The sequence below is a fragment of the Papio anubis genome, chromosome 20, assembly GCF_008728515.1.
Source record: "Papio anubis isolate 15944 chromosome 20, Panubis1.0, whole genome shotgun sequence".
Taxonomy (NCBI): Eukaryota; Metazoa; Chordata; class Mammalia; order Primates; family Cercopithecidae; genus Papio; species Papio anubis.
Genome location: NC_044995.1, coordinates 39,303,653 through 39,331,108, shown reverse-complemented (window position 1 = coordinate 39,331,108; position 27,456 = coordinate 39,303,653). Strand labels below are relative to the sequence as shown.

Here is a 27,456-nt window from a genome sequence, read left to right as displayed (position 1 = left end):
TCTGGATAAAGCTCACATTTTTGGGGGACATAGGGGCTCTGTGGAGCTGAGGTCCCCGTCTGAGAATCAGCTTTTTTTTTTTAATTTTGTTATTGTTATTATTTTATTTTATTTTATTTTTTGAGACTGAGTCTCGCTCTGTCACCCAGGCTGGAGTGCAGTGGTGTCATCTCAGCTCACTGCAGCTTCCGCCTCCCGAGTTCAAGCGATTCTTCTGCCTCGGCCTGGTCTTGAATTCCTGACCTCGTGATCTGCCTGCCTCGGCCTCCCAAAGTGCTGGGATTACAGGCGTGAGCCAACGCGCCCGGCCTATTTTATTTATTTATTTATTTTTAATTAATTAATTTTTTTTTTTTTTTTTTTGAGACGGAATTTCACTCTTTCACCGAGGCTGGAGTGAAGTGGCGCAATCTCGGCTCGCTACAACCTCTGCCCTCCGGATTCAAGCGATTCTCCTGCCTCAGCCTCCTGAGTAGCTGGGATTACAGGTGCGTGCCACCACGCCCGCTAATTTTTGTATTTTCAGTAGAGACGGGGTTTCACCATCTTGGCCAGGCTGGTCCTGAACTCTTGACCTCAGGTGATCCACCCGCCTCGGCCTCCCAAAGTGGTAGGATTACAGGCGTGAGCCACCGCGCCCGGCCAGAGAATCAGATTAGTTTATGAGCTGTAGTATTCAGATGAAGTTGGGGTTATTTCTAGGCTCTAATCTCCCTCTAAAGTTAAGAGTGTCATGGGCTGGGGTCTCCATCAAGGGCCTGGAACCCAGCTAGTGTTCCTGCTCCAGGACAGAGGTTCAAACATGAAATATGGTATACTGGAGTCTTCTCTTGAAATACAAGGCGGCTTTTAGGAATTAGGGTCCCTTCTACCAAACGGAGCGCAATTACAGGCATGGTGCCTGCTAGGCATGGGAGATCAGGGCGTCCAGGACAAAACTCTGGACTCGCCCACTCTAACCCACTGTCAGCCCGGGGACCTATAGCCAGCCAACTGAGTCTATTTGTCTATGATTGGTTTGCGGCAAGAGCCAAGTGGCTCACAGCCTATTGAATAATAGAGGAGGCGGACCTGAGGCGAGGTTGGGACCTAACGTGAATAATAGAGGGAAAATGATGGACATAAAGTTGAGCCTATGGAGGCCAAGGCGGACTGGGAATCTAACTTCACCGAAAGGGCATGGACTGGGTGTTTGGCTGGTTGCTAAGGAGAGGTTGGCGCTATCGGAGCATGAGAGTGATTGGTGGACGTAAGAAAAGATGTAGCCAATGAAAGGAGAGCTGCGAGACTTAGGGCCCAATGAGTGAAGGGGAGTAGCCTGGACCGTACCGATGTGTTCATTAGGTAGGGGGAGCCCTTGGAAAATTATAGACCAGAGGTTGACAAGGTGAACCCTGGAAGCAAAGAATAGTGAAAATGTAATTTATATTTCTCCTAAAATGGAAGTAATTAGGAAATTAACTCATGCTTCTAGCTTCGATAGGAATGTGATAGAGAATTTCCCCTGTAGGTGCTTCGTATGGTGCGCTCCGCTGGATCACGTGAGCCAGTTCCAAGATGGCGGCAGGGGTGGCCGGGTGGGGGGTTGAGGCAGAGGAGTTCGAAGATGCGCCTGATGTGGAGCCGCTGGAGCCTACGCTTAGCAACATCATCGAGCAGCGCAGCCTGAAGTGGATCTTCGTTGGGGGCAAGGGTGGAGTGGGCAAGACCACCTGCAGGTAAGGAGGCTGCGGCGGAGGCCAGGAGGCGTGTAGGATATACTATTGGGCGAAGGGGAGGCCAAGGACCGGCTTTTCCACCACGACCGGGGCAAGGGGGCTGGCGGGGGTCTTTGGGTTTCACTCTCTGGAAGTTACCTGGAGCACATGAGAAAGATCTCCTCAGTGCAGCCCTAGCACCCTCTGAATTGGACCATCCATGTTGGGGCTCAAGTGCAGCGCCCGGGGGACGGGGAAGCACTTAGATGTCCCCATCAGCTGGACCGTACCTGAGTGAATCTAGAGTTGTGGGTAGGGGCGGCACCAGAACAAGCAATCCTAGTTTGGTAAACCTTGGTGTTTTATGTCCAAGGCGAGAGTGAGGCTGGAAAGCGAGGGAGAGGGCACATGATCAGACTGTCCCAGGCAGCTACAGGCAGGAGGTGTCCATGCGGCAGATTATCCTGGACAAGTGGACCGAACCATCCTGTGCTTACCAGGGAGTGCAAGGGATCCCTTAGCTTATTAAAGAAGGGAGCACGGAGTCAAGCTATGCTGGCTGGACAGCTGGGCCATGCCACTGTGTGCCCAGCAAAGAAGCAGCAGGCACTAGGCCAGACATACTCAGTCATTTGAACCTTATCTCTCTAGTCCACATAGAAGGGTCAGTAGATAAATCAGAGAGGGTTCCTTTGTAGGGATTGAGGCTCAATCCCACCGTAACCCATACTCTCCTCTCAAGGCCCCTGCTGATCCGGGCCATCTGCTCCAGGGAAACTACCACTACCCTTGCAGACCCAGGGAACAGAGCCCAACCCCTCATCCCCTGTCTTTTGACTTTTCCTTTACCCAGCTGCAGTCTGGCAGTCCAGCTCTCCAAGGGGCGTGAGAGTGTGCTGATCATCTCCACAGACCCAGCTCACAACATCTCAGATGCTTTTGACCAGAAGTTCTCAAAGGTGCCTACTAAGGTCAAAGGCTATGACAACCTCTTTGCTATGGTGAGTGGAGCAGGGCTTAGCCCCCACTTCTGGGAAAGGCCTCTTCCAGCCTTTCCTGTGTGCACACACCAGCAGCCACCATGTCCTATCCACTCTTTATCCTGTGTCTCTCCTGTTTCACCCCTTCCTCAACATACTCACAAGGGAACCAATGAGGAATTGCAGAGCGGGAAGCACACCAGAGTGCCTAAAGCTTATTGAGCCAGGGTAGGGGAAGAAGAAGTTGGAGAGACCAATCAGAACCACAAAGTGTGGTACCTTATGGGCCACGGTAAGAAGTTTGGCATTGACTCCAGGTTTAATGGGAAGCTGTTTGTTTTAAGCAGGGCAGTGTCGTGGCCAAATTCATGTTTGAAAAGTACCCTCTGATGGCCAGGTGGAGATTTAATTGTCAGTGTAGAAGCAGGGAAACTAACAAGGAGATTGGGGATGTAACCAGTTGAGAGATGACAACATCCTGGACTCTGGTGGAGGCAGAATGTTGGGGGAGAAATAGTCAGATTTAAGATTTTTTTCTTTTTTTTTAAACACTCAGGAATCCTGTGTCTCCCAGGCTGGAGTGCAGTGACCCGATCTAGGCTCACTGCAACCTCCACCTCCCAGGTTCAAGCAATTCTCATGCCTCAACCTACTGAGTAGCTGGCATTACAGGCATGCCCACCACTGCCTGTTAATTTTGTATTTTTAGTAGAGACAGGTTTTCACCATGTTGGCCAGGCTGGGCTTGAAGTCCTGACCTCAAATGATCTGACCGCCTCGGCCTCCCACAGTGCTGAGATTACAGGCATGAGCCACCACATCGCACTAGGGATGTATTTTGGAAGTAAGCCAGTGAGATTACTTGGTTGTAATGGGTGAGAGAAAGAAATGAATTGATTACATGTCTTTCTTGTCTCTCTAAGCAGCTAGGATGGGGAAAACTAGGAAAGGAGTAGGTATAGAATGGACAAATCAAGAATTTCATTTTCTCCGCAGTGAATCTGAGGTGCCCACTGGAAATCCAAGTGGAAACATCATGACAATAGCTTGTTTATGTGAGTCTGGAGCCCAGAGGAGGTTGGCATTCATTTGGAAGTCACTGTCCCAAGGTTGGCATTTAAAGCTGTGTGAGGGCTGGGCATCGTGGCTCACACCTGTAATCCTAGCACTTTGAGAAGCCAAGGTGGGCGGATCACTTGAGGTTAGGGGTTTGAGACCAGCCTGGCCAATATGGTGAAACCCTGTCTCTACTAAAAATATAAAACAGTTAGCTGGGCACAGTGTCAGGTGCCTGTAATACCAACTACTCATGAGGCTAAGGCAGGAAAATCGCTTGAACCCAGGAGACAGAGATTCTCCTGCGTCAGCCTCCAGAGTAACTGGGATTATAGGTGCCTACCACCATGCCCGGCTAATTTTTGTATTTCTGTATTTTTAGTAGAGACGAGGTTTTACCACGTCTCAAAAAAAAAAAAAATGCTGGGCACGGTGGCTCACTCCTGTCATCCCAGCACTTTGGGAGTTCCAGGCGGGTGGATCACAAGGTCAGGATATCCAGACCATCCTGGCTAACACGGTGAAACCCCATCTCTACTAAAAATACAAAAAAAATTGCCTGGGCATGGTGGCAGGCATCTATAGTCCCAGCTGCTCCGGAGGCTGAGTCAGGAGAATGACATGAACCTGGGAGGCGGAGCTTGCAGAGAGCCGAAATCGCGCCACTTTACTCCAGCCTGGGTGACAGAGGGAGAATCTGTCTCAAAAAATAAAATAAAGGCCGGACGCAGTGGCTCATGCCTGTAATCCCAGCACTTTGGGAGGCCGAGACGGGTGGATCACGAGGTCAGGAGATCGAGACCATCCTGGCTAACGCAGTGAAACCCCATCTCTAGTGAAAATACAAAAAAATAGCCGGGTGCAGTGGCGGGCACCTGTAGTCCCAGCTACTCGGGAGGCTGAGGCAGGAGAATGGCGTGAACCCGGGAGGCAGAGCTGGCAGTGAGCCGAGATCGCACCACTGCACTCCAGCCTGGGCAGCAGAGCAAGACTCAGTCTCACAAAAAAAGAAAAAAAAGTACAAAAATTAGCCAGGTGTTAGCCGGGCACAGTGGCAGGCGCCTGTAATCCCAGCTACTTGGGAGGCTGAGGCAGAAGAATCGCTTGAACTCGGAGGGGCAGAGGTTGCAATGAGCCGAGATCGTGCCACTGCATTCCAGCCTGGGCGACAGAGTGAGATTCCATCTCAAAAAAAATAAATAAATAAAGTAGCCAGGCATGGTGGCGGGCACCTGTAGTCCCAGCTACTCGGGAGGCTGAGGCAGGAGAATGGCGTGAACCCGGGACACAGAGCTTGCAGTGAGCTGAGATGGCACCACTGCATTACAGCCTGAACGACAGAGCAAGACTCCATCTCAATAAAAATAAAGAAATAAAAAATAAAATAGGCCGGGCGCGGTGGCTCAAGCCTGTAATCCCAGCACTTTGGGAGGCCGAGACGGGTGGATCATGAGGTCAGGAGATCGAGACCATCCTGGCGAACACGGTGAAACCCTGTCTCTACTAAGAAATACAAAAAAACTAGCCGGGCGAGGTGGCGGGCGTCTGTAGTCCCAGCTACTCGGGGGGCTGAGGCCGGAGAATGGCGTGAACCCGGGAGGCGGAGCTTGCAGTGAGCTGAGATCCGGCCACTGCACTCTAGCCTGGGCTACAGAGCGAGACTCCGTCTCAAAAAAAAAAAATAAAAAATAAAAAAATAAAATAAAATAAAGAGATGCTGCAGAGTGAGGATGCTGGCAGAGGACAGTCCTCAGGTGGGATGAGCTCCATCCAGTATACAGACCCAGGACTTGGGTGCTGCCAGGGTCAAGGACTGGGAGGGAAACAGGAGGAATTGGGGCACTTCCTCAGCGGAGATGAGGGTGTTGGCAGCCAATGGCTTATCTTTCTCACCAAGGAACGGGCAAGGGCCTCAGCAGTGAATGGGATAGAAGTTTGAGGAGGGAGAAAATGCCACATAAACGCTTCTTAAGGTAGCAGAGGGAACCAGAATTGTCTGGATCACCAAGTGTCCATTGGAGATTTGTGTTCAGAAGAGAGGAGCAAGGGCCGGGCGCGGTGGATCACGAGGTCAGGAGTTAAAAGACCAGCCTGGCCAAGGTGGTGAAACTCCGTCTGTACTAAAAATACAAAAATTAGCCAGGCCTGGTGTCAGACGCTTATAATCCCAGAAACTTGGGAGGCTGAGGCAAAGAATTGCTTGAACCGGGGAGGCAGAGGTTGCAGTGAGTCGAGATTGCACCACTGCACTCCAGCCTGGGCGACAGAGTGAGACTCCATTTCCAAAAAAAGAAAAACAAAAGGGTAGGGAGCAAGATGGAAATACTCTTCAGGAGTGTTCAGACCCTCAAGTGCAGTGATACTAAAGAGCTAGAAAGCCACACTTATAATTTCAGTGCTTGCAGAGACTGAGACAGGAGGATCACTTGAGGGAGGCCAGGAGTTAAACAAAATTAGCTGGGCATGGTGGTGTGTGCCTATAGTCCCAGTAAGTCGGTACGTTGAGGCAGGAGGATTGTTTGAGCCTAGGAGTTTGAGGCTGCAATGAGCTATGTGTGAGATGCTATCTCTTTTTTTTTTTTTTTTTTTGAGACTGAGTTTCACTCTGTCACCCACGCTGGAGTGCAGTGGTGTGATCTCAGCTCACTGCAACCCCCACCTCCTGAGTTTAAGCGATTCTCCTGCCTCAGCCTCCCAAGTAGCTGTGATTACAGGTGCCCGCCACCACATCCAGCTAATTTTTTTATTGTTGTTGTTGTTTTGGTTTTTTTTTGGGTTTTTTTTTTTTTTGCTTTGTTTGTTGTTTTTTGAGATAGTCTTACTCTGTTGCCCAGGCTGCAGTGCAGTGGCGCAATCTCGGTTCACTGCAACCTCTCCCTCCCAATTTCAAGTGATTCTCCTGCCTCAGCCTCCTACGTAGCTGGGACTACAGGCGCCCGCCACCACGCCCGGCTAATTTTTTGTATTTTTAGTAGAGACAGGGTTTCACCATGTTGGCCAAGCTGGTCTCCAACTCCCGGCCTCAGGTGATCTGTCCGTCTCCACCTCCCAAAGGACTGGAATTACAGGCGTGAGCTACCGTGCCTGGCCGGATTCTGCATACATGTTGACGACTTCTGTGCCAGGCACTGTTCATGTTTCACCGTGTCAGCCAGGATGGTCTCGATCTCCTGACCTCGTGATCCGCCCACCTCGGCCTCCCAAAGTGTTGGGATTACAGGCGTGAACCACCGCACCTGGCCTGTATTTCTTTTTAGTAGAGATGGGGTTTCACGATGTTGGCCGTGCTGTTTTCAATTTCCTGACCTCAAATGATCTGCCCAGCTTGGCCTCCTAATATGCTGGGATTACACATGTGAGCTACCACGCCCAGCCAAGACGCTATCTCTAAAAGAAAGAAAAAAAAAACGCTGCAAGTAACCAGAGTAGGGGATTCTGTCAACAGCAGGGGGAAAGGGAGTGTTTGCAGAGGGAACCTATGGAAGCTGGGCTGGATAAGGGTGCCAGCCAAGAGGAACACTGACAATTTACAGGGGCCAGGTGAGGGGATAAAGTGGCCCAAAGAGGCTTAGAATACGTGAGGCATAAGAGGAGGTTGCGGTCAGAGAGTGGTACTAGGGTGTAGTGATGAGTGGGCAAGCTCCCCAAGAGGGAATGACCCCTAAGGCCAGCGAGTTGGGTCCTTCCCCATGGGACCCATGAAGTCACCAAGAAGAGGTGACAAAGGAGGAGGATGAAGAGGGAGGCATTGGCCGGCCATGGTGGCCCCACCTGTAATCCCAGCACTTTAGGAGGCTGAGGTGGGCGGATCACCTGAGGCTGGGTGTTCAAGACCAGCCTGACCAACATGGAGAAACCCCGTCTCTACTAAAAATACAAAATTAGCTGGGGTGGTGGCGCATGCCTGTAATCCCAGCTACTTAGGAGGCTGAGGCAGGAGAATCGCTTGAACCCAGAAGGCGGAGGTCGCCGTGAGCTGAGATTTTACCATTGTCCAGCCTGGACAACAAGAGTGAAACTCCATCTCAAAAAATATATATATATACAAAAACTTAGCCCGGCATGGTGGGGCATGCCTGTAGTCTCAGCTACTTGGGAGGCTGAGGCAGGAGAATCACTTGAATCCACAAGGCGGAGGTTGCGGTGAGCCAAGATCATGCCACTACACTCCAGCCTAGGCAACCAGAACAAAACTCCATCTCAGAAAAAAAAAAAAAAGAGGGAGGCATTGAGTCTGAGACTGGCCAGAGACCCCAGCCGTGGTTATCCCTTTATAGATTCTACATACATGTTTGTGTTTTGTTTTGTTGTTTGTTTTTTGACACAGAGTCTCACTCTGTCACCCAGGCTGGAGTGCAATGGTGTGACCTCGGCCCACTGTAACCTCCGCCTGCCAGGTTCAAGCGATTCCCTTGCCTCAATCTCCAGAGTAGCTAAGATTATAGGCGTCCACCACTATTGCCTCAATCTCCAGAGTAGCTAAGATTATAGGCGTCCGCCACTATGCCTGGCTAATTTTTGTATTTTTAGTAGAGACAGGGTTTCACCATGTTGACCAAGCTGGTCTCCAACTCCCGGCCTCAGGTGATCTGTCTGTCTCCACCTCCCAAAGGACTGGAATTACAGGCGTGAGCTACCGTGCCTGGCCAGATTCTGCATACATATTGACGACCTCTGTGCCAGGCACTGTTCATGCTAAGTGCTGAGGACACAGCAGTGAGCTAGATGGTAAAACCCTTGCCCTTGAGGGGATGCCCCTCCATCTGCTCTGGAGACAGATGATAAACATGATAAGGGAATCATGAGGGATGTGAGGAAGGGCTAATTTTTCTTTTTTCAGATGTGTCTTGTTATATTGCCCAGGCTGGTGTCCAACTCCTGGGTTCAAGCGATCCTCCCATCTCATTATCCTGAGTGCCTGGGACTATAGGCGTGAGCTATCCTGCCCAGCTCCTAAGGACTAAACCTTAAGGAGAAAGGAAGGCAGGGCAGGGGATGTCAGTGGATCTGTGCTGTTATTTAGGGTGGTCAAGGAATCTCTCAGTGGAGGGATGGATGACCTGGAAGAGGTCATGGCCCATTCACGGGAGTATCTGGGGTCGCAAGTGGCCGGTTACAAGTGGGGAGTAGCAATGTAAATGGCCCGCAGTGGGTTTCGGCTTCCCTTTGAGGGCCCTGGCCACAGCTTGCAATTTTCCCGTTGTTTTTCACCCTTTATGCAACCATACAAAACCCTAAGTGCTACCTCAGGGTCCCCCCAGCCATGACCTAATGAAACGCCTGTGGTCAGAGCCCGCCACAGGCTCCCTCTGGCCCTGTGCCCAGGTAAGAAGGCTTCCCCTGGCCCTGTGCCCAGGTAGGAAGGCTCCCCCAGCAGTAGCAGCAACCTCAGTCTCATCCCTTTGGCCCCCAGGAGATTGACCCCAGCCTGGGCGTGGCGGAGCTGCCTGACGAGTTCTTCGAGGAGGACAACATGCTGAGCATGGGCAAGAAGATGATGCAGGAGGCCATGAGCGCATTTCCCGGCATCGATGAGGCCATGAGCTATGCCGAGGTCATGAGGTCAGGCCCAGCCAGCAGGGGTGGGGGCTGCCTGGGGAAGGGGAAGAGTGGACACAGAGGGCCTGACCCCTGTCTCCCCTCAGGCTGGTGAAGGGCATGAACTTCTCGGTGGTGGTGTTTGACACGGCACCCACGGGCCACACACTGAGGCTGCTCAACTTCCCCACCATCGTGGAGCGGGGCCTGGGCCGACTTATGCAGATCAAGAACCAGATCAGCCCTTTCATCTCACAGGCAGGCGGCGGGGGCCCCCACCTGCACCATCCAGGCAGCTGGGAGTGGGAGTAGGTCCAGGCCCCTAGACCCTCAGATACATACTAACAATTCCCTTTCCTTCCCACCCCTTCTCTCTCTGGAATTCTCCCTGGAGGGCATGGGAGGGAGCTGTCTTTCCTCCCCCGCAGGCAGGACTCAGTGTCCCTGCCCCTGCCCACTAAATACCCTAGACAGAGCCAGAAAGCACATTTCAGAACCAGGCAACCTGCCTTCAAACCCTCTGCACTCACCGTGTGACCCAACTGCTGTGTGACCTCAAGCAAATCACTTCACCTCTCTGGGCCTCAACTTCCTTGTCTTGCAAATGGAGATCATGAGAGTGCCCCATGGGTTGTTGTTATTATTATTATTATTATTATTATTATTATTACTTTTTTTTTTTGAGACAGAGTCTTGCTCTGTCACCCAGGCTGGAGTGCAGTGGTGCAATCTCGGCTCATTGCAACCTCCACCTCCTGGGTTCAAGTGATTCTCGTGCCACAGCCTCCCAAGTAGCTGGGGGTACTTAGCAGACGTGTACTTAGCAGACGTGTACCACCATGCCCAGCTAATTTTTGTATTTTTTGTAGAGACAGGGTTTTGCCATGTTGCCCAAGCTGGTCTTGAACTCCTAGCCTCAAGCAGTACACCCACCTCGACCTCCCAAAGTGCTGGGATTACAGGCATGAGCCACTGTGCCCAACCCCCGTGGCTTACTATTACAATGACAACCCCAAAGCCCCCACAGTGCTTCACACCACTAGCACCACCCACCATGGTGTATGTGCATATGTGTACCCTGTGAGGACCTGTGCCTCAGGTGGTAACGCTGGGCACTTACTGTGTGCCAGACACTGTTCTGAACACATTATATGCATCAGCTCATCTGGTACAACAGGTCTGGGAGGTAAAGTTTAGAGATGGGGAAACTGAGGCTCTAGAAGGTCAAGCCCCTTAGCCATGGTTCCCTAGAAATGGCAAGGCTGAGGCCGGTGGTGTTGGCTCACGCCTGTAATCCTAACACTTCGCAAGGCCAAGGCGGGTGGATTGCCTGAGGTCAGGAGTTCAAGACCAGCCTGGCCAAAAATGATGAAACCCCACCTGTACTAAAAATACAAAAATTAGCTGGGCATGGTAGCGCGTGCCTGTAATCCCAGCTACTCGGGAGACTGAGGCAGGAGAATCGCTTGAACCCGGGAGGCGGAGGTTGCAGAGAGCCAAGATCACGCCACTGCACTCCAGCCTGGGCAACAGAGCGAGACTCCATTTCAAGAAAAGAAGAAAGAAATGGCAAAGCTGGTATTTGACCAACCCCAGGAATCTGCTCACAGGCCTGAGCCTTTAACCGCTGGGAGGTATCAGGAGTCATCCCTGTGGTGTTTAGTGAACCCCCAACCCAGGAGGTTTAATGAGCCCCAGGTAAGCTATGAGCCCTCCCACATCCCCCCTGCAGATGTGCAACATGCTGGGCCTGGGGGACATGAACGCAGACCAGCTGGCCTCCAAGCTAGAGGAGACTCTGCCCGTCATCCGCTCAGTCAGCGAGCAGTTCAAGGACCCTGTGAGTGGTGGTCTGGCTGGCAGTGAGAGGCCTGGGGGCTGAGGACCGTGGCAGAACCCGCCCCTCACTGTCCTCTCTTGTGCCCTGTAGGAGCAGACAACTTTCATCTGCGTATGCATTGCCGAGTTCCTGTCCCTGTATGAGACAGAGAGGCTGATCCAGGAGCTGGCCAAGTGCAAGATCGACACGCACAATATCATTGTCAACCAGCTCGTCTTCCCTGACCCCGAGAAGCCCTGCAAGATGTGTGAGGCCCGCCACAAGATCCAGGCCAAGTATCTGGACCAGGTGTGCCCACCCACCCAGCACTGGCTCAGCAGAGGCACCTCTGCCCCTTTATTCTCTGACCTTTTGCTCCACCTTCTGGCCCTCTGGCCTAGCCTCCTGCCCTTTGCCCCCCCATTTCAGATCCTTCACCCTTATTCTGGCCATAGAGGACTGTGGCTGGCCTGGCCTAGATCCCTGTGACCCTGGAGAGCAGGTGGTCTAGCCCAGTGATCTCTGGCTATATTAACCCAACTCCCACTTATGACACCTTAAGCTCCTGCCCTATATTCTCTCCCTGACCCTGGAAGCTTCCTAGCTTAACCCCTTCTATTGATCCACACTGTCTCTGCCTTCCTGCCCCCTGACCACTGCCTTCTACCCTCTGCCCTGGCTGCAGATGGAGGACCTGTATGAAGACTTCCACATCGTGAAGCTGCCGCTGTTACCCCATGAGGTGCGGGGGGCAGACAAGGTCAACACCTTCTCGGCCCTCCTCCTGGAGCCCTATAAGCCCCCCAGTGCCCAGTAGCACAGCTGCCAGCCCCAACCGCTGCCATTTCACACTCACCCTCCACCCTCCCCACCCCCTCGGGGCAGAGTTTGCACAAAGTCCCCCCCATAATACAGGGGGAGCCACTTGGGCAGGAGGCAGGGAGGGGTCCATTCCCCCTGGTGGGGCTGGTGGGGAGCTGTAGTTGCCTCCTACCTCTCCCACCTCTTGCTCTTCAATAAAATGATCTTAAACTGCTATATTTGTTGACATTGGGAGGTGAAGGTAAGCACCTTTATGTACAGTTGCACAGATTGTGCACTGCAAAGAAGTGTCACATCTACAGGGGCCCATTCACAACAGAGACCTAATAGAGATGCATGTTCATTGTGGCAACTTTGGAAGGAGGGTGTCTTGGGTGAGAGATACCTTTTTCTCATTCTGTATGGGTTAAGGTATCCCTAGGTGTCCCTGCTGGGGCTGTGAAGCCTGGAATGGAAGGCAGAGGCATTTGCCCACTTCCTTGGAGGCTCAGAGTGTGGGAACTGGGAGGCCCCTTGGCCAGCCCCAGGCTGGTGGGGAGCGGATTAGGCCGGCAGTGGGCCCGGCGCTGCCTGCTGTTTGGTTTGGGAATTAGTGGGCGCCCTGGGGAGAGGCCAGGCCTGCCAGACTGGGGATTAACAGTCTCCACCCCCCAATTCCTGCCCCCATGGGATGGCATCAGCCCCTCCCAGCAAAGGGCTGCAGCAAGGGGGCTGGTTACTGGGCAGGGTGACAGAGGACTTGGGCTGGAGGGGCTCCTGAAGTCTCATCCTGACTCCAGAGCGGTCTCAGGCTGTGGGCACACAAGCCTGGAAGGCACCTAGTGGACCCCCTTATCCCCTGCCCTTCGCTTCTCCCTCTGCCGCTGCCTGCACTGCTATTGTCCCCACTTGGGAGACTCAGAATGGGGCATGACCTTGAGAGTTTGCAAGTTCCAAGCCAGAGCTGGCTAGGGGGGACAGGAAGGGGGTTCCTGAGGACACACACGAGTCAAAGTGGTGTTCAGGCCGGGCGCAGTGCCTTACACCTGTAATCCCAGCACTTTGGGAGGCTGAAGTGGGTGCATCACTTGACGCCAGAAGCTCAACACCAGCCTGGCCAACATGGCGAAGCCTCATCTCTACTTAATATACAAAAATTAGTCGGGCATGATGTTGGGGTACCTGTAGTCCCAGCTGCTCTGGAGGCTGAAGTGGGAGAGTCGCTTGAACCCCGGAGGCAGAGGTTGCAGTGAGCCGAGACAGAGTAAGACACTGTCTCAAAAAAAAAGAAGAAAGTGGTGTTCAGGTCTGGGCGTGGTGGCTCACGCGTGTAATCCCAGCACTTTGGGAGGCCGAGGCAGGCGGATCACGAGGTCAGGAGTTGGAGGCCAGCCTCCAACTACTTTGTACTAAAAACACAAAAATTAGCCAGGCTTGGTGGTGCCCACCTATAATCCCTGCTACTTGGGAGGCTGAGGCAAGAGAATCAGTTGAACCTGGGAGGCGGAAGTTGCACTGAGCCAAGATTGCACCATTGCACTCCGGCCTGGGCAACAGAGTGAGACTCTGTCTCAAAAAAAAAAAAGTGGGCCGGGCGCGGTGGCTCAAGCCTGTAATCCCAGCACTTTGGGAGGCCGAGACGGGTGGATCACGAGGTCAGGAGATCGAGACCATCCTGGCTAATACGGTGAAACCCCGTCTCTACTAAAAATACAAAAAAAAAAACTAGCCGGGCGAGGTGGCGGGCGCCTGTAGTCCCAGCTACTCGGGAGGCTGAGGCAGGAGAATGGCGTAAACCCGGGAGGCGGAGCTTGCAGTGAGCTGAGATCCGGCCACTGCACTCCAGTCTGGGCGACAGAGCGAGACTCCATCTCAAAAAAAAAAAAAAAAAAAAAAAGTGTTCAGACCGTGCACACCCAGAGCCTGGGTGTGCCACGGTGTGTGTATAAGGGGAACCCCACCAGGAGCCTAGACTTGTCACTCCAGCTCCCTGGGGTGTGCACAAACAGGTGTGGGCCTGTCGGGATGGCATGTGTAAACAAACACGATGGTACAGCCGGTTCCGCACCAAACTGCCAGGATCCAAATCCCAGCTGTGCTACGAACAAGATGAGATGTGACATCGGAGCCTCAGTTTCCCTACTTGGATAGTAAGCTGACCAACTTAGCATGCCTGTAAGGATTCCATGAGATGAAACGCACAAGGCATTTATACCAGCACCAGACAGGAAATCCCAAGAAATGTTTGTTATTTTTCTTTGTCACAATTAGTAAGCGTATCAACTAGCCCAGGAAGCCTGCCCCCAGCCCCTGCGGGAATTCAGCAGTCGGAAGTGTGTGGGGATGCGGGTGAGCTGGGGGAGGGAGGATGAAAAGGAGGAGCCGGCTTCAGTGAGTGCAAGGACACTTCCTAGGGAGTGGGGGCTGCTGGTCGAGAACTGAGCTCGTCAGCACCGAGCCTGCCACCGCCTTGCCAGGTTCCGCAGCTGACGACACCGCCCCAGCTGCCCCCTCGCCCCCATTTATGGGCTGTCCGGCAGCTGGACAGCGAAGGCATGGGTCACAGGGTGGCCAGCCCAGGCGGGTTCCTAATTACCCCGGGCAGGGTGAACATCTGCCAGTCTGGGAACACGGTGTCCCAGCCTGCCAGGCTTGGAACCTCGGGCGGGGCTATGCAGAATGCACGAGGGGCTCCTGAGCACTCTAGGATGCCCATCCCAGGGTTTTACCCCCAAGCGTCTGCCCCTCCCACACCAATCTGTGTGTTAATGTCCTCCAAGCTGGACAATGGAGGGGGAGTGGGTACTGTTTGTAACAGCCTGGGAGTGTCCCCTTTACAGGTGTGTCTGTGAAGAATGAACATCTGCCCAGAATCCATGCCAAACGCAGGACAAGGTTTTGTGTCCCTAAGCTTGTGTGTCCGTGTCAACGCTGAGAGTATCTGAGACCTGTGTGTGTGGGTATGGGCATGCCGCCGGGAGGAAGCGTTGGAAAGGGGGTTGCCTTCACATATTGGTGTGCAAATGGTGGTGAGTTTCAACAGCGGTGATAGCTAGGGTACCCTAGGGGTGGCTGTTGTGTGTGTCTTTGCAAGATTGGTGAACCTCAGGCCCCTCTCTGAGCCTGGGGTTGTGTGCCACCACACTGAGGAAAGGGTTTTTCATTTGGTGTGTGATCATGGGTGTATCTTTGCACAGAGGAGATCAGGAATAAAACCTCCTTGCAGTGGTGTATCACTGTGTGTGTGAAGGCATTCTGAGGTCTGGGTGGGGTCTGTGCTTGGCTGGTTGTGTGGGTGTCTTTGTTACACGGTATGATCATGAGGGAATCCAGACCGTTGGTAGCACTGTGTGTGTGAGAGGGGAGAGCCTAGTATGTCAGGGTCCACCTGCCTTATATATGCATGATGGGGGCAGGGGGGTTGAGGTAGGTGTACCTTGTGTAACTCTGGAAGGTTCTGTGACAGTGTGTACTGCCCCTCTGAGTCACCATAGTTATGTGAGACTGTCTTTTCGTTTTTTCAATAGAGATGGGGATCTCACTATGTTGCCCAGGCTGGTCTTGAACTCGTGGCTCAAGTGATCCTCCCACCTAAGCCTCCCAAAGTGCTAAAATTACAAGCGTGAGCCATTGTGCCTGGCTGAGGCTGTCTTAAGAGCAGCTGGATTTGTGTCTGGAATTATGATGTGTGTTTCTGCGTGCATCTCTGTGACACTGTGATTACAGGTGACTGTGGAGTGACCCAGCCTCACTGAGCAGTGTGTGTGTGTCCACCATCCCTGCTTCCTCCCCCAGCCTCTGGGTTCCAGATCCTTACGACCTGCCACTGAGTGACTGGGAGGGGAATAGGGAGGGGCAAAGGAGGACAAGGCGGATTTCTCCCCCAGTGCCAGGTAACAAACTTGTGGGACTCCAAACAAAGTTCTGAAGCTGCAGCCCAGCCGAGGGAGGAGAACCAGGAAAGGGGGGCACACCCACTCCCCAGCCCCACCCAACGCCAAAGCCACCCGCCCATTCCATCCCTGTCCCTGTGGGTCCCTGCACCGGCCACCTTCAACACAGGTGAGATGAGCCCAGGCTTGGGGAAATAGGGGGCCCTGAGGGAATAGGGAACCTGCGGGCAGGAATGCATCCGGAGTCCTCCCGGGGTGGGGAGTGGAGGGCTTGGAAGGCTGGAGGGGAATGGAGAGAGGAAAGGTCAAGGAGGATCCGGGAGGAAAAGGGAGTAGGGGGAGCCAGGGCCATTAAGCGGAAGGTGGACAGGCTGGGGCAGGGGGGCTAGGGGACCCGGAGGCTTAGGGACAGGGCTTCAGAGGGAGTGCAGGGAGTGGAATGGGTCAAGACTTGGAGCTGGGGAAGTGGAAAAGGGGGAGACAGAAATAGGGGCTGAGGGAGAGAATTTGGGGGAGGTGGAGCCTTGAGAACCTAGAAACTCAGGCGCTGGGGACTCGCGGAGTGGGGAATGCTACAGGTGGCCTCTAAGTGAAAGGGATCGGGGAAAGGGTGACTCAGGGGCTGACTGCAGGGACTCAAGGGTCTTGGTGGTGGGGGACGGCAGGTACCAGCGCCTGGGGCCAGGAGTCTAGGGAAGGGGACAGCCTGAGACACACACTCCCTGCCACTCAGGGAGTGGCACTGGGGGCTGGACTAGACTGAGTAAAGCTGGGAGGAGAAGGCAACTCAGGCAAGGGTCAGGACTGAAGGGGTGGCTGGCCGGAACATGGGTGGAATCCCTGTGCTCAGTTATCCCCGCACCTCTTCACCCCCACCCGCAGCCCCCACCCGGGCCACCCCCTCTCCCTTGGCCACACCTGCCGGGTGCCACAATGACCGTCACCTACACAGCCCGAGTGGCGAATGCCCGCTTCGGTGGCTTCTCCCACCTGCTGCTGCTGTGGCGTGGGAGCATCTACAAACTCCTGTGGCGAGAGCTGCTCTGCTTCCTCGGGTTCTACATGGCGCTGAGTGCTGCCTACCGGTGAGGCTGCCCCGGGGTGCTCATGTGCTAGAGGAGGGGGGCAGCTATTATATATATATTATATAGATATATACACACATATATACACACACATATATATACACATATATAATACATACATATATAGGTATATATCTATATTGGTTTTTTTTGTTGTTTTTTTTGAGACGGAGTCTCGCTCTGTTGCCCAGGCTGGAGTGCAGTGGTGCGATCTCGGCTGACTGCAAGCTCCGCCTCCCAGGTTCACGCCATTCTCCTGCCTCAGCCTCCTGAGTAGCTGGGACTACAGGCGCCCGCCACCACGCCCAGCTAATTTTTTGTATTTTTAGTAGAGACGGGGTTTCACCGTGGTCTCGATCTCCTGACCTTGTGATCCGCCCGCCTCAGCCTCCCAAAGTGCTGGGATTACAGGCGTGAGCCACCGCGCCCAGCTGGTATATATCTATATGTATAATATATACTATATATAATATACAATATAATATAATATATAATTTTTATATATTATATATATACATATAAATTTTTTAAAATTGAGATGGAGTCTCACTCTGTCACCCAGGCTGGAGTGCAGTGGCATAAGCTCGTCTCACTGCCACCTCCACCTCCCAGGTTCAAGCGATTCTCCTGCCCCAGCCTCCCCAGTAGCTAGGATTACGGGTGCCAGCCACCACGCCTGGCTAATTTTTTTTGTACTTTTGGTAGAGACGGGGTTTCACCATGTTGGCCAGGCTGGTCTCAAACTTCTGACCTCAAGTGATCCTCCTGCCTCGGCCTCCCAAAGTGCTGGAATTACAGGTGTGACCCACAGCACCCAGCCGGGGGCAGCTATTATAAAAGAAGCCAGGGTGAGGGGCACAGCAAGAGAGATCTGAAGCTGGGGATGGAGTCACCCTGTGACCTGTGACCCCTCATCTCTATCCCGCAGCTTTGTGCTGACCGAAGGGCAGAAGCGCTACTTCGAGAAGCTTGTCATTTACTGTGACCAGTATGCCAGCCTCATCCCTGTCTCCTTCGTGCTTGGTGCGGTCCAACCCCCAAATCCCCTGTTCCCATGTCCCTGAGAAACCCATATCCCTTCATGCCTTTTGAGGAGCCCCCATTCCTGCCCCTCTGAGACTCCTGCCTCAAATCCAACCCCCACAGTACCCCCCCCCCATTTTTGGATCCATATGATGAAGATGCCAGATGTAACCCTACACTCTGAGACCTGGGGTGTCACCTGGGGTCACAGTGCCTCCTGAGGTGCCCCCAAGAGAGCTCCATCTCGCCCACAGGGCTTATTCCTGGTCACCCTGGGGATTCTCACCGGTGTCTGTTGTGTTACTAGTGGGGACAAACCCCTAACCCTCCAGGGACCCTATAGGACTTCATCCTCTTGATTCCAGCCTGGGGGCATTTGTCTGACAAGTCCTGGCCCCCCAGGAACCACATGTGACCCAAGCCTGCCCAAGGCTCCCTGATGTAGACCCTGTCCCCAACCCCTTCAGAAGTTCCTGGTTCAGGAGCTGGGTATGGCTATTGCAACAAGCTTGACCAGGTGTCCCTGATGTACACCCCCACAAACCAGACCCCTCTCCCCTTGTTTTAGCTCCCCATGCATTCACAACAAGCGACAGTCTGCCCACATGCCCCTAACATCGGCTCTGTGCCTCTGTCCCCATACTGGGATCCCAGTGTCACATCTGAGGTGACTCCCAAGTAGCCAGTGACCTAAAGGGCTGCTCTGCCTTTCTGCCTTCTTTTTTTTTTTTTTTTTTTTTTGAGACGGAGTCTCGCTCTGTTGCCCAGGCTGGAGTGCAATGGTGCGATCTCAGCTCACTGCAACCTCTACCTCCCGGGTTCAAGTGATTCTCCTGCCTCAGCCTCCCGAATAGCTGAGACTACAGGTGCACCACCATACCCGGCTAATTTTTGTATTTTTAGTAAAGACGGAGTTTCACCATGCTGGCCAGGCTGGTCTCGAACTCCTGACCTTGTGATACGCCCTCCTCGGCCTCCCAAGGAGCTGGGATTACAGGCGTGAGCCACCGCGCCCGGCAACTGGCCTTTCTGACCTCAGGGCTGGACCCCCAACTTCCCAGCCCAAGCATAGTGAGGTTGGCCAGCATGCTTGGGTTTCCCTGATGCAGACCTTATGTTGTCCCTTCTCCCACAACCTGGGCCCCCAAACCTCTGGCCCTGGTGTCCCCACTGAGCCCCCATTCCGCTCTCCCGCAGGCTTCTATGTGACGCTGGTGGTGAACCGCTGGTGGAGCCAGTACCTATGCATGCCGCTGCCCGACGCGCTCATGTGCGTGGTGGCGGGCACCGTGCACGGACGCGACGACCGCGGCCGCCTCTACCGGCGCACACTCATGCGCTACGCAGGGCTCTCGGCCGTGCTCATCCTGCGCTCTGTCAGCACCGCGGTGTTCAAGCGCTTTCCCACCATAGACCACGTGGTGGAGGCTGGTGAGTACTCAGCCAGAGGCAGGGCAGAGACCGGGCAAGGACCCGGTGGAGGGGGGCAAGGGGCTAGCTATCTCTGACCTCTTTCCTCCAGGGTTTATGACCCGCGAGGAGCGCAAGAAGTTCGAAAACCTGAACTCGTCCTACAACAAGTACTGGGTCCCCTGCGTCTGGTTCTCCAACCTGGCGGCGCAGGCGCGGCGCGAGGGCCGCATCCGCGACAACAGCGCCCTTAAGCTGCTGCTCGAGGTGGGCCCACCAGGAGGTCATTCATATAGAATACCAGGGAAATTGTACCCCTGGAGCTGTGTCAACGGCGGCCCGCCATGCATCCCCCACGAGACCGATTTCAAACACCCTAACCAGGTGCACACTTACCTCCATGGGGCAGATTCCAACGCCCTTGAGGGACAACCCCTGGGTGCATGGTCCCACATCCAGGTGCACACTCACCACCAAATGCCCTCCCTGAAACCCCCAAAGTGCACTCCCAATTCCCACCCACCTCCATCCCAGGTACCCACACTTAATATCCCTGTGTGAGCTCACCATTCAGGCCTCCTCATGACCTGTATCCACCCCCAGGAGCTGAATGTGTTTCGGGGCAAATGTGGAATGCTCTTTCACTATGACTGGATTAGCGTACCCCTCGTCTACACGCAGGTAACCTCATCGTGCCTCTGTTTATATTCGGTGTCAGTGGCCCTGATGCATGGTTTCCAAGGGGAAACTGAGAACTAGCTAAGACCCCCATCATAATGATGCCCAATCCTAGCCTTGGCCTTCAATGACCCCCTTGAGCCCTGCCCCGCCCTGCCCAGGTGGTGACCATCGCACTGTACAGCTACTTCCTGGCTTGCCTCATTGGTCGCCAGTTCCTGGACCCGGCTCAGGGTTACAAAGACCATGACCTAGACCTGTGTGTGCCCATCTTCACCCTCTTGCAGTTCTTCTTCTATGCCGGCTGGCTCAAGGTAGGTGGGTGATCCAGCCTGGAATTTCGTGGGTGGGGCAGACATGGGGTTCCCAAGTTTCCACCTAACTCCTCCCTCTCCTCTCAGGTAGCTGAGCAGCTCATCAACCCCTTCGGAGAGGACGACGATGACTTTGAGACCAACTTTCTGATCGATCGAAACTTCCAGGTAAGACTCAGGTTCCAGGTGAGACTTCCAGGTGGCGACCATCCTGGAGTGCCCAACAGGGTTCTGGTCCCACCCCTGCCAAGTCTTGCCGGGTCTCGCCCCAAACCATACTTCCCTCTGTGGTCCTAGCGGGTTGCCCTGCTCCCACCTTACCCTGTGTGTTTGCACCCGTAGGTGTCCATGCTGGCAGTGGACGAGATGTATGATGACCTGGCTGTGCTGGAGAAGGACTTGTACTGGGATGCGGCGGAGGCTCGTGCCCCCTACACAGCAGCTACTGTCTTTCAGCTGCGGCAACCTTCCTTCCAGGGCTCCACCTTCGACATCACGTGAGCCAGTTGGGTGGGCAGGGCTTATGGCTTGAAAAGGTTAAGGGGACTCAATGCTAGAGATGGGGATAAGATTGAAAGTCTCAGGACTGTGATAAGGGAAGAAGCTAAGATAGGAGTCAGGGGACAAGGTCAAGGTCTGAGACCAGGCCACTGACTGGGGACAGAGCTAAGGGCTGAGGTCAGTGAGGATCAGACAGGTCAGAGGTGATTCCAAAGGAGATGAGGGCTGAGGCCAGGAGCAGTGGCTCATGCCTATAATCCCAGTACTTTGGGAGGCTGAGGTGGGAGGATCCTTTGAGCAAGCCCAGGAGTTCAGCCCAGCCTGGGCAACATAGTGAGACCCCTGTCTCTACTAAAAATAAAAAATTAGCCAAGCATGGTGGTGCGTGTCTGTAGTCCCAGTTATTCAGGAGGCTGAGGTGGGAGGATCGCTTGAGTCCTGGAGTTCAAGGCTACAGTGAGCCATAATGACACCACTGCACTCCAGCCTGGGCAACAGAGCGAGAGCCCGTCTCTAAAAAAATAAAAATAAAGGCCAGGCGTGGTGGCTAATGCCTTCAATCCCAGCACTTTGGGAGGCCAAGGCAGGTGGATCACGTGAGGTCAGGAGTTTGAGACCAGCCTGGCCAACATAGTGAAACCCTGTCTTTACTAAAAATACAAAACTGGCTGGGCTTGGTGACTCACGCCTGTAATCTCAGCTACTCGGGAGGCTGAGGCAGGAAAATCACTTGAACCCAGGAGGCAGAGGTTGCAGTGAGCCGAAATTATACCATTGCTCTCTAGCCTGGGCAAAAAGAGTAAAACGCCATTTCAAAAAATAAAAATAGGGGCCGGGCGCGGTGGCTCAAGCCTGTAATCCCAGCACTTTGGGAGGCCGAGACGGGCGGATCACGAGGTCAGGAGATCGAGACCATCCTGGCTAACACGGTGAAACCCCATCTCTACTAAAAATACAAAAAACTAGCCGGGCGCGGTGGCGGGCGCCTGTAGTCCCAACTACTCGGGAGGCTGAGGCAGGAGAATGGCGTGAACCCGGGAGGCGGAGCTTGCAGTGAGCTGAGATCCGGCCACTGCACTCCAGCCTGGGCAGCAGAGCGAGACTCTGTCTCAAAAAAAAATAAAAAATAAAAAATAAAAATAGGCCAGGTACAGTGGCTCACACCTGTAATCCCAGCATTTTGGGAGGCCAAGGTGGGCGGATCACGAAGTCAGGAGTTCAAGACTAGCCTGGCCAACATAGTGAAACCCCGTCTCTACTAAAAATACAAAAATTAGCCGGTGTGGTGGCATGCGCCTGTGGTCTCAGGTACTCGGGAGGCTGAGGCAGGAGCCCGGGAGGCGAAGGTTGTGGTGAGCTGAGATTGCGCCACTGCACTCCAGCCTGGGCAACAGAGCGAGACTCCATCTAAAAAAAAAATTAAATTAAATTAAATTAAAATTTAAAAGGAAATGGGGCTGAGCCACAACTGAGGTTTGAGATCCAAGTTGAAGTGGCAACAGAGGGTGAGGCCAGGCTCTGGGTTTAGGAGCTAAATTCTTTGGGGAAAAGGTCTTTGGGGATAAGTGGGACAAAAAGGTGGGTGGAGTCGGGGAAATGCCTGGGACCCCGCTCTGTCAACAAGAAGCGAGGCCGCAGCGCTGGCCCAATGTTGGTCCCGCAGGCTGGCCAAAGAAGACATGCAGTTCCAGCGGCTGGACGGCTTGGATGGGCCGATGGGAGAGGCGCCCGGCGACTTCCTGCAGCGCCTCCTGCCGGCGGGCGCGGTCATGGCCGCGGGAGGCCCCCTGGGCCGGCGCCTGTCCTTTCTACTCCGCAAGAACAGCTGGGTGTCGGAGGCGTCTACCGGGGCCAGCTGCTCATGCGCGGTTGTCCCCGAAGGCGCGGCCCCGGAGTGCAGCTGCGGGGACCCGCTGCTCGATCCTGGCCTGCCGGAGCCTGAGCCTCCGCCCCCTGCGGGTCCTGAACCGGTTGCCCTCATCCCTGGGCCTGTCGAGCCCTTCAGCATCGTGACCATGCCTGGATCCCGGGGTCCGGCGCCACCCTGGCTGCCCAGCCCTATTGGCGAGGAGGAGGAGAATCTGGCCTAAGATCTTAGAGCCCAGCCGCCTAAGGACAGGGAACCAGGTCCCTGCACGGCACACAGGCAGGTGTCCCGGTCTGCATAAGCCTCGTGTGCCTTTGTAAAGTCCACCTACACTTTTGACCAGCTCTCGCTGCCTGCCTGGGTTTGGCGCTGTGCTAGGGGTGAGAGTTCTTCCAGACTCTTGGACCAGCCCGCTCGTACCACCATCTCTACTTCCCAACCCCCACTGCCTGAGAGGTCTTCATCAATGTCCTGCCTGAATTCTTTCCTTCAAGTGAAGATGTGACTGACTATCTCATCGAGTTGTCATGAGGATGGAAGAATGGCATTAAAGCATTTGGTATACAGTAGGTGCTCAATAAATTGCTAGTTGTTTTTATTCAAACGTTGCTAGTCTGATTTCTCCTGCCAGGCATTATCCATTGTCCTAAGTAAAATGTGGGAGTTCTTGCAGGTTTCTTATTTATTTATTTATTTATTTATTTATTTTTGAGATGGAGTCTCCCTCTGTCACCCAGCCTGGAGTGCAATGGTGTGATCTCTGCTCATGCAACCTCTGCCTCCAGGGCCCAAGCAATTCTCCTGCCTCGGCCTCCCAAGTATCTGGGATTACAGGCACGCACCACCACGCCCAGCTATTTTTTTGTATTTTTAGTAGAGAGGGGGTTTCACCATGTTGGCCAGGCTGGTCTTGAACTCTTGACGTCAGGTGATCCACCTGCTTCTGCCTCCCAAAGTGCTGGGATTACAGGTGTGAGCCATCAAGCCCGGCCACAGATTTCTTCTTCTTCCTTCTCCTTCTCCTCTTCCTCCTCCTCCTCCACCACAACCACCATGCCCAGCTTATTCCAGGTTTGGTTGTTTTTTTCTTTGAGACAGAGTCTCACTTCATTACCCAGGCTGGAGTGCAGTGGCACGATCTTGGGTCAGTGCAACCTCCACCTCCCTGGTTCAAGGGAGTCTCGTGCCTCAGCCTCCCGAGTAACTGGGATTACAGGTGCACACCACCACACCTGGCTAATTTTTTGTATTTTTAGCAGAGACAGGGTTTCACCTCTTCCAGGTTTTATGATGGTGCCCTGCTTACTTCTTCCTAAACTCTGCTGTCTGAAATACCCACATCAGTGCCCTGGCATTACTCATTAATGAGGCAGCCACTGTCCCAGGATCATGGGTTCTTCTTCCCTCAAGCCACAGCATTCTCAGGCCCTCTGGGCTTCAGGTTTTACTAATTTAATCACACGGACTCCTGATGAGTCCTGAATATAAAAGTCCAGCCAAGGCCGTGAGCTATGATCACGCCACTGCACTCCAGCCTGGGCAACACAGTGAGACCCTGTCTCAAAAAAAAAAAAAAAAGGCCTGACATGGCGGGGCTCATGCCTGTAATCTAAGCTGGGAGGCAGAGGTAGGTGGATCATTTGAGGTCAGGAGCTCAAGACAGGCCTGGCCAACATGGTAAAAGCCCGTCTCTACTAAAAACAAAAATTAGCCAAGCGAGGTGGTGGGCACCAGTAATCTCAGCTAGTCAGAGGCTGAGGCAGGAGAATCGCTTGAACCTGAGAGACAGAGGTTGCAGTGAGATTGTGCCACTGCGCTCAAGCCTGGGCGGCTACGGAGTGAAACCCCATCTAAAATAGAAAAGAAAGAAAAGGAAATAAAAAGAAGAAGGAAGAAAGAAAACAGAAATTCAGCCAGGATCCCTTCTCTAACTGCCTCTTAGATGTCTCCTTGCAGAGATCTCACAGACGCTTCAAACATAACACACCTGAAATCCAGCTCCTAATCAGCCCCCAATCTGCCCCACCCTGTGTGTTAGCTTTGTCCTTCCAGGTACTGAGGCCAAAAGAAGTCATGTGGATTCCTCTTCCCACCACAGGCCATCACATCAACCCAGCGGCCACACCAACCCAGCAGCAAATCTTACCAGCTTTGCCTTTATTTTTATTTTTATTTTTTATTTTTGAGACATAATTTCGCTCTTGTCACCAGGCTGTATTGCAATGGCATGATTTTTGCTCACTGAAACCTTCACCTCCCGGGTTCAAGTGATTCTCCTGCCTCAGCCTCCCAAGTAGCTTGAATTACAGGTGCCCAGTACACCCAACTAATTTTTGTATTTTTAGAGACAGGGTTTCATCATGTTGGCCAGCCAAAGTGCTGGGATCACAGGCGTGAGTCACCGTGCCCTGCCAGCTTTGCCTGTAAATCGTATCTAGAATCCAACCATTTCTCACTCCTCCAGGGCTCCCAGCCTGGTCAGAGCTTCACTATCACCCAACCACCCGGACTACCAACCTGGTCTTCCAGCTCTGGCCCTGGCCTCCTAAGCCTGTTTCTCCCAGAGTGGCCACCAGAGGGCGCCTATGAACACCAGGGCCAGGTCACATCCCTCCTTTGCTTAGACTCTTCCATGGCTCCCACCTCACTTAGAATAAAAGTTAAAGTATTCTCTGCAGCCCACAAGTCCCTGAATAATCTCCGACCCTCATCTGCTTTCTTTCATTTTTACTTTTATATTTTTTTGAGACGGAGTCTTGCTTTGTCTCCCAGGCTGGAGTGCCAGTGGCGCCATCTTGGCTCACCGTGGCAAGCAAGCTCCACCTCGCGGGTTCACGCCATTCTCCTGCCTCAGCCTCCCGAGTGGCTGGGACTACAGGCACCTGCCACCATGCCCGGCTAATTTTTTTGTATTTTTATTTATTTATTTTTTTTTTTGAGACGTAGTTTTGCTCTTGTTGCCCAGGCTGGAGTGCAATGGTGTGATCTCGGCTCACCACAACATCCGCCTGCCGGGTTCAAGCGATTCTCATGCCTCAGCCTCCTGAGTAGCTGGGATTACAGGTGTGTGCCACCACATCCGGATAATTTTCTGTGTTTTTTTTTAGTAGAGACGGGGTTTCTCCATGTTGGTAAGGCTGGTCTCAAACTTCTGACCTCAGGTGATCCTCCCGTCTCAGCTTCCCAAAGTGCTGGGATTACAGGCGTGAGCCACCGCGCCCGGCCGCATTTTTTTGTATTTTTAGTAGTGACAGGGTTTCACCGTTTTAGCCAGGATGGTCTCGATCTGTTGACCTCATGATCTGCCTGCCTCAGCCTCCCAAAGTGTTGGGTGGGAGCCATCGCTCCCGGCCTTCTGCTTTCTTTTTTTGTTTGAGACGGAGTCTCGCTTTGTCGCCCAGGCTGGAGTGCAGTGGCGCGATCTCCGCTCACTGCAAGCTCCACCTCCTGGGTTCCCGCCATTCTCCTGCCTCAGCCTCCCGAGTAGCTGGGACTATAGGCGCCCGCCACCACGCCCGGCTAATTTTTTGTATTTTTTAGAGACAGGGTTTCACCGTGTTAGCCAGGATGGTCTCGATCTCCTGACCTCATGATCCACCCACCCACCACGTCCAGCCTTCTGCTTTCTTATTCACTCCACTCCAGCCACTCTGGTCCTCTTACTGTCCCTCCAGCACACCAAGTGAGGTGTCATCTCAGGGTCTTTGTGGAAACTGTTCTGCCTGGATCTTCCCCAGATACCTTCACGGCCTCTCCCTCACCTCCTTCAAGTCTCTGCTTCAGTAATGTCACCTCCTTGGTGAGGCCTCCTTTCTGGGCCTTTTTGCTTTCTTTCTTTCTTTTTTTTGGTAGATGGAGTCTCACTCTGTTGCCCAGGCTGCAGCGAGCTGAGATCGTTCCACAGTGGTGGCTCACTCTGGTAACTCTGGGCACCAAGGTGAGGGAGAGAAAGTGGGCCAGGGGTTTACCCCACTGCTTTTAAGAAAAGCTTAGTGGCCGGACACGGTGGCTCACTCCTGTAACCCCAGCACTTTAGGAGGCCGAGATGGGCAGATCATCTGAGGTCAGGAGTTTAAGAACACTCTGACCAACATGGTGAAACCCCATCTCTACTAAAAATACAAAAATTAGCCCGGTGTGGTGGCATGTGCAAGTGGTTCCAGCTACTCAGGAGGCTGAGGCAGGAAAATCGCTTGAACCCGGGAGGCAGAGGTTCCCAAGATCGTGCCACTGCACTCCAGCCTGGGCGATAGAGTGAGACTCCATCTCAAAAAAAAGAAAAAAAAAAAAGCAACAACCAAAAAACAAAATCACTACACATTCACAGACACACAAAGGTGATCCTCACCTACCTCTGGATGGTGCTATTGGTCACTCACACTTAGTAAGAATGCAAACCAAGCTTTTCTTTCTTTTTTTTTTTTTCTTTTTGAGATGGAGTCTTGCTCTGTTGCTCAGGCTGGAGTGCAATGGCATGACCTCAGCTCACTGCAACCTCTGTTTCCTGGATCCAAGCAATCCTCCCACCTCAGCCTCCCGAGTAGCTGGGATTACAGGCATGTACTACCATGCCCTGCTAATTTTTCTATTTTTAGTAGAGGAGGGGTTTTGCCATGTTGGCCAGGCTGGTCTCGAACTCCTGACCTCAGGTGATCCACCCATCTAAACCTCCCAAAGTGCTAGGATTACAGGCATCAGCCACCGTACCTGGCCGCTAAGCTTTTCTTAAAAGCAATGGGCTAAGCCTCTGGCCCATTTTCTCTCCCTCACCTTGGTGCCCAGAGCATAGCCAGG

The 27,456-nt window shown here is 53.4% G+C and overlaps 2 protein-coding genes across 3 annotated transcripts; both read left to right on the top strand.

Annotated features, from left to right (window-relative positions):
* Positions 1–1,513: 1,513 nt before the first annotated feature.
* GET3 (guided entry of tail-anchored proteins factor 3, ATPase) lies at positions 1,514–12,128 on the top strand. The gene is made up of 7 exons (XM_003914988.2): positions 1,514–1,718; positions 2,551–2,698; positions 9,147–9,295; positions 9,379–9,529; positions 11,004–11,111; positions 11,202–11,399; positions 11,776–12,128. Exons 1-7 carry the CDS (start codon positions 1,558–1,560, stop codon positions 11,905–11,907), a joined length of 1,047 nt encoding a protein of 348 aa, XP_003915037.1. The 5' UTR covers positions 1,514–1,557; the 3' UTR covers positions 11,908–12,128.
* Positions 12,129–13,808: 1,680 nt separating this feature from the next.
* Positions 13,809–23,266, top strand: BEST2 (bestrophin 2). Of its 2 annotated transcripts, none has more exons than XM_009193608.4 (11): positions 13,809–14,920; positions 15,779–15,953; positions 16,667–16,869; positions 17,798–17,892; positions 19,090–19,323; positions 19,415–19,686; positions 19,906–19,983; positions 20,142–20,294; positions 20,382–20,462; positions 20,637–20,791; positions 22,459–23,266. In XM_009193608.4, exons 3-11 carry the CDS (start codon positions 16,718–16,720, stop codon positions 22,883–22,885), a joined length of 1,647 nt encoding a protein of 548 aa, XP_009191872.1. In that variant the 5' UTR covers positions 13,809–14,920; positions 15,779–15,953; positions 16,667–16,717; the 3' UTR covers positions 22,886–23,266. The 2 variants fall into 2 exon arrangements, with proteins under 2 accessions (XP_009191872.1, XP_003915040.1); XM_003914991.4 differs by having other exon boundaries at positions 13,810–14,920; positions 19,415–19,569.
* The last annotated feature ends 4,190 nt before the right edge of the window (positions 23,267–27,456 follow it).